We start from the raw sequence: 5,599 nt of genomic DNA on the forward strand, positions 1-5,599 counted from the left end.
GGGTAATGGCATAACCCTAAAGAAATGAGCTACAAGCACTCACACACACATGATGGATGTTGTCATTCAGCTTCTTTTAAACACGTTCTCTGCTGCCAATGTTTGGCTGCTGTGGGCTGTGTGTGTGTGTGTGTGTGTGTGTGTGTGTGTGTGTGTGTGTGTGTGTGTGTGTGTGTGTGTGTGTGTGTGTGTGTATATGTGTGTGTGTGTGTGTGTGTGTGTCTAGAATCACAACCGGGTTATGAAGGATAGGGGTAATGAAGAGGGTCACGCCTGGATCAAAGCGCTCATGATGAAATGTTGATGTCATCTGGGTGCTCTCTAATTTCTGGCCAAGTTAGATTTATAACATAGGGTTAGCATTGTGTGTGTGCGGGTGCGTGTTTGTGTGTGCGTGCGATGTGTGTGTGTGTGTGCTTGCGTGCGTAAATACATGTGCGTGAGGTGCGTGCGTTTGTGCGCGTGTGTGTGTGCGGTCAAGGTACAACGGGGTCAGGTCGACAAAAAATCCTTCGCCCGAGAAAATGAGTGGAAGGGTCGGAGTCAGATGCTAATCAGCGAGCCAGTGTTTCCCCCCCGTTAGGGCCCACCAGCGGGCTCCCCTTCCCCTTCAGTTGGCGCGTGAACGCAAGGCCCCAAGCCAGGGGCCCCAAACATCCTGACCAAGAGAGGCTTTTTTCCCTTATCAGCCAGGAAACACAGCTCCTCGCCACATCCTCTTTACAAGCAGCGCGACTCAACCATTCCCAAAAAAATACCAGGAAGAAGCCGCCAGACTCCTGGATTTGTCAAAAGCTCCACAAATTCCTTTTTATCGCAACAGGAAGAAAGAAAAATGTAACGCAAACCAAGAGAAAGAGAGGGGCGAGAGCAGGGCGTAGAAATAAGTGTCAACATGCAAACAAAGTTGAAAAAAAAGGCCCGGGGATTTATTTTTTTATTTTTTAACGCAGATTACGAAAGGTCTGCATCAGCAAGATAGAAGGTGGGAGTGGGAGCTGGTTCGGTTGGGGCTGGGGGAGGGTGTCGGTCCAACGTGCCTAAGTATGGCATCCAGAATAAGACTCTGGGAAAACAAAGGAGGGTGGAGGGGGAGGGAGAGGGGAGGCGAGGGCTGCGCCTGTTCTGTTGCTAATCCTCGTTGCCGGGGACGGAATGAAAGCGAGAGGAGACGGATGGAGAAGGGCGACGATGAAGGGAGGATGAGTGGAAAAGACGGGTGTAGTATAGGGAGTGGGTGCCGGTAAAGGGCCGCTCACTGTGACATGTTCTGTAAAAACACCCGAAATAGAACGGTTAGTAATGGCACACCTAAATAACCTCACGCACGTGTTTTACGGTTAGAGACCAACAGACTCCGGAGTCTTTTACTATTCTGTTTTTCTAGACGGAACCACTGAAAAGCTGCAGTGTAAAAAATTATACAAACAAGGAAGTTATTTTTGTATTTTACCTTTTGTCTTTATTCTGAATTGCGTTGCCTCATGACAAAACCAGATGACTTTATCTTCTACTGATATACAGACGAGTGTGAATTAAGGACAAGCCACCAATAAATGTTTTGACGGATGCCTTTGTGTCTGAGTGCCGACATTAATCACGTGGGAAGTACATCAAAATAAAAGTGGAACTTTATTTTAAATTAAGTTTCTTTTACAAACCTAAATAAGCATACATTTATAGACATTATTATTTTTTTCCATTGCAAATAATTTGATTATATATTATTAAGTAGTATAAATGCCTTTTTTCCTCATTATAGACGATTTTTTGGGGGGGCGAAGAATTGCATAAGAAGTGTCCGGCTAATCCCTCGTTAAATTACAAACTACTGAGGTAAGACTCCCACAACAAGAGCAGGAACATCCCGCAACAAACAACCAAACAGAAAGAACTGATTATAGCATTACAGTAAGCATTATGTGGAACATCAAAGTACTTAAATACAACATCTTTTTTTTTTTTCAAACAGCATCTTTACATGCCTCCGTGGAAACAGTAAGGATAAGGAATTGTACATTAAATTTATTTTACCAGCAGGTCCTACAGATTGTGGTTCAGATTTTTGAAAGTTTCAAGACAATTGAAAGCGACATGCTGTAGTGTTCAGTGTGTTCATCCCTGAGGTGTCCACATACGTGTCTCTTTGTACGTTCTTTCGTTGTCCTCGACCTTCGTTCTCCTCGGTTCCCATGTAGCTCACCCGGGCTCTGGTCTTTGGTGTCGGTAGGATGAAGTGGCCCATAGATAGGCCGACTGGAATTACCATGAAACTTCTCTTACTTCTCTATGATGAAAAATTAGAAGAAGAGGAAGTAGAAGAGGAAGAAGAAGGAGAAGGAGAAGGAGAAGGAGAAGGAGAAGGAGAAGAAGAAGAAGAAGAAGATTAAGAAGAAGAAGAAGAAGAAGAAGAAGAAGAAGAAGAAGAAGAAGAAGAAGAAGAAGAAGAAGAGCTTCTGAACAGCAACATTGAAGAGCAACTTCATCCTACCAGCATCCCCGGCCGGCAGTGTCCTAAACCCCTCCCATCTTCTCAACTGTCTGTCAGCCGGTCACACAAGGGGTAGCCATGGTTACCGCATCATCAACGACAGATCACGAGATCCCGTAGTTGTTATAGTACGCCGCCGTGGCATCGGCGAGCACCGATATGAGGCTGGTTTCCGTGACGATGCTGCCGCTACTACTGCTACTGCTGCTGCTGCTGCTGCTGCTGCTGCTGCCGCTGCCGCCGCCACCGCCGTTGCTGGGACACACGGCGACCACGGCGGCCGCGGCGACGGAGGACGGCGCCAGCTGAATGTGTCCCGTCACCGTCATGGTGGCGCCCGGGTGCTCAAGGTGGAGGAAGCCGCCGCCGTTGGAGTTGAGGTACTGGTCGAACTCGTCCCGGTCCACCTCGCCCAGCAGCTCCACCTGGCTCAGCTGGTCCAGGGTCTCTAGGTTCCCGCCGTGGGACTCGGGCGGCGGGGACAACTGTCCCAGGGTGTGGTGCTGGTGGTGCTGGTGGTGCTGGAGGTGGTGGTGGTGGTGGTGGTGGAGCTGGTGGAGGTGGGGTTGCCCCTGGTGGTGGGGGTGCCCCTGGTGGTGCAGCTGGGAGAAAGTGGAGGAGGAGGAAGAGGAAGGGGAGGAGGCGGAGGAGGAGGAGGAGGGGGGGGGGGAGGTGGTGGTGTAGTAGGACAACGGGGGTCCGGTGAGGAGGGTGGAACCACCGCCGCCGCTCGTTTGGGACATGTGGTGGGGGGGCAGGTGGCTCAGGTGCGGCCCCCCGCAGTGGTACTGGGCCTGGGTGTAGTCGGTGTGGTAGGGGGGCGGGCTGCCCATGTGGGAGGGGGCCTGGTTCGGGTTCTGCCTCCGGTCGTCGCCGCCGGAGGAGGAGGAGCCCTGGCGGCCGGGCGCCGGGTAGTACGACAGGGGGAGGTGCTGCTCGTGCTCCATGGCGTCCAGGGGGGACATCTCCGGAGGGGTGGGCAGGCCGTAGGGGTAGGTGTCGAAGCTGCTGCTGCTGCTGCTCCCGGCCGCGTCCCTGAAGGAGCGCACCCCGGGCAGCACCGAGCCCTGGGACGGGAAGCCCCCCGCGCCGCCGTGAAGTCCCCCATCGTCCTTGTCCTGGTGCGGGTGGCAGAGCAGCCGGTGGTCCGGCAGGGCGTTCTGGTCGGGAGCCAGGCCGCTCAGCAGGAAGCCGGGGTCCACGCGCTTGCAGATCCTCTTCAGCTGCTTCTTGCGCCGCGGCCGGTACTTGTAGTTGGGGTAGTCCTGCATGTGCTGCACCCGCAGCCGCTCGGCCTCCTCCACGTACGGCCTCTTCTCCAGAGGGGTCAGGGCCTTCCACGACTTGCCTGCGGGATCACGACAACGTTTAGTTATTTTACATCTCTCCCGCACGGATGGATGTGTCTTCTCCATGTCTTTATTTTTTTGATTTTCATGGATGTAGTCCTGAGATCCTCCCTTTGTTCGCACCCGGGGGGAGACTTTTCAAAAAAGATTCGAAAAATAAAATATTTGAAGGAATACAGGAGATTAGATTCAAGAGTTGTCATTAGGCCTATCTAATGTCTTGTACTCTATCATTAAAAACGATGTAAGAGTGATTTAAAGACTGTAGCATTGCAAATGCTATTGCTACTATTCTGCCAATGGTAAGAACCGATTTGATAGGCTATAATGAGCCTTACTGTAATAATAGATATAATAGAATAGAATGTCTTATCAGTATCAAACTCAGTTCAATAAGTTATTGATTTTTTCCATTGAAATAATTGGTCTAAGGGGCTACTATTGTGCTTTTGAGAGCATAATTATGTTGGAATACACTATTGAAAATTATGGAGTGAGCGTGAATTAGAAAGAGACAACTTCCTTTAGGCCTACTGTTATATTTCTTTCAAATCCGAAGAAGCTCACGTTTTAATTGTTTAAATGTATCATAATTACACTTAAGATCTAATTGTTTTTACTTAGGCCTATATCATAATATCCAATTAAAACGAATCTCCAATTCTCAAGGTCCCTACTTTTCAATGTTACTACCGAATACTAATTATACTTATATAGGCTATACTAATACTTCAGGGTTACTTCTAGTCCAGTATTAATAAATGTGGGACGACCCAATTACTACATGTTGGTTAGAATATGAGAATATTGTATTTTATGTCTTCATTGTAACTTTTTTTGTGCTATATCTTGCACTAACACAATGAAAACCAAAATCAGTGCATATTCCCCTTATTAAAATATTGCAAAAACATATCCTTTGAAAGATAAAATAAACTCTCTCGACATATAAACGTATGAATATGTCGTTTATTTATTAGGCAATTCGTTTAAATAAATTCGAATTAGTTCGCGATAATTGGGAACTTTTTAAAGTTTTTTGATTAAGTTGACGCGTATTGGAATCCACTTGAGCGACAGACAACCAAAACTATTTGTCTTCTCTTTATTAACTATTATGAAGTTGATTATTTCATTATTATCAGGCTATTTAGTGTAATTAAAAGGCCTATTGTTAATTCGTTTGTCCGTTTCCTTGATTTAATTTTTCTTTTTTTATCTCACCTAACATCTTGCTGAGCTCTGCGTTGTGCAGATCCGGGTTCTGGACAGCCAGGCGTTTGCGCTCATCTTTCGCCCACACCATGAAAGCGTTCATGGGCCGTCTGATGCGCGGCTCCGACGCCTTCTCCGCCGGAGTCCTGTTGTGGGCGCCGTGTCCGTCGGCCGAGCCGTCGTCGGCGTCCCCCGCGGAACACTCGAAGGACTCCGGCCACGACGAGTACGCGCTGATCAGGGCAGCCATCTACGCGCGTGCTTGTACCTCAAAGTTAACCACGCGCTCTTTTTCTCACCTCAGTTGAAAAAAGTATCTATTTTTCTTATTAAAGTATCATCCAGGGAAAAAAAACTAGCAAAAAAAAAATCAAGAAACAAGCGGAAGCGCTAAACGAACTGTGATATAGAATCTCAAACTAGAGGATGAAGCTGCACTCAGGTGTGGGTGCTCTGTTGTCGGCGTTCACACACTGGATGTGGCTGTAGGCTGCGACTCCTCCTCGTGAGTTATGATTCACTTCTTCCTCGTATATGGGGAAGC

General features: G+C 48.2%; 1 protein-coding gene across 1 annotated transcript; it reads right to left on the reverse strand.

Annotated features, from left to right (window-relative positions):
* Positions 1-1,237: 1,237 nt before the first annotated feature.
* sox7 (SRY-box transcription factor 7) lies at positions 1,238-5,599 on the reverse strand. Its single transcript, XM_056581776.1, has 2 exons — positions 5,065-5,599; positions 1,238-3,839 (listed from the first exon to the last, which is right to left on the reverse strand). Exons 1-2 carry the CDS (start codon positions 5,303-5,305, stop codon positions 2,596-2,598), a joined length of 1,485 nt encoding a protein of 494 aa, XP_056437751.1. The 5' UTR covers positions 5,306-5,599; the 3' UTR covers positions 1,238-2,595.

This window comes from Gadus chalcogrammus, chromosome 21, assembly GCF_026213295.1.
Source record: "Gadus chalcogrammus isolate NIFS_2021 chromosome 21, NIFS_Gcha_1.0, whole genome shotgun sequence".
NCBI classification, from domain to species: domain Eukaryota; kingdom Metazoa; phylum Chordata; class Actinopteri; order Gadiformes; family Gadidae; genus Gadus; species Gadus chalcogrammus.

Excerpts from the sequence above, each read along its gene's own strand:
- sox7 (XM_056581776.1), bottom strand. The coding sequence starts at position 5,305 with ATGGCTGCCCTGATCAGCGCGTACTCGTCGTGGCCGGAGTCCTTCGAG. Across the intron at positions 3,840-5,064 it reads AGAGCTCAGCAAGATGTTAG|GCAAGTCGTGGAAGGCCCTG; the intron begins GTGAGATAAAAA and ends GTGATCCCGCAG.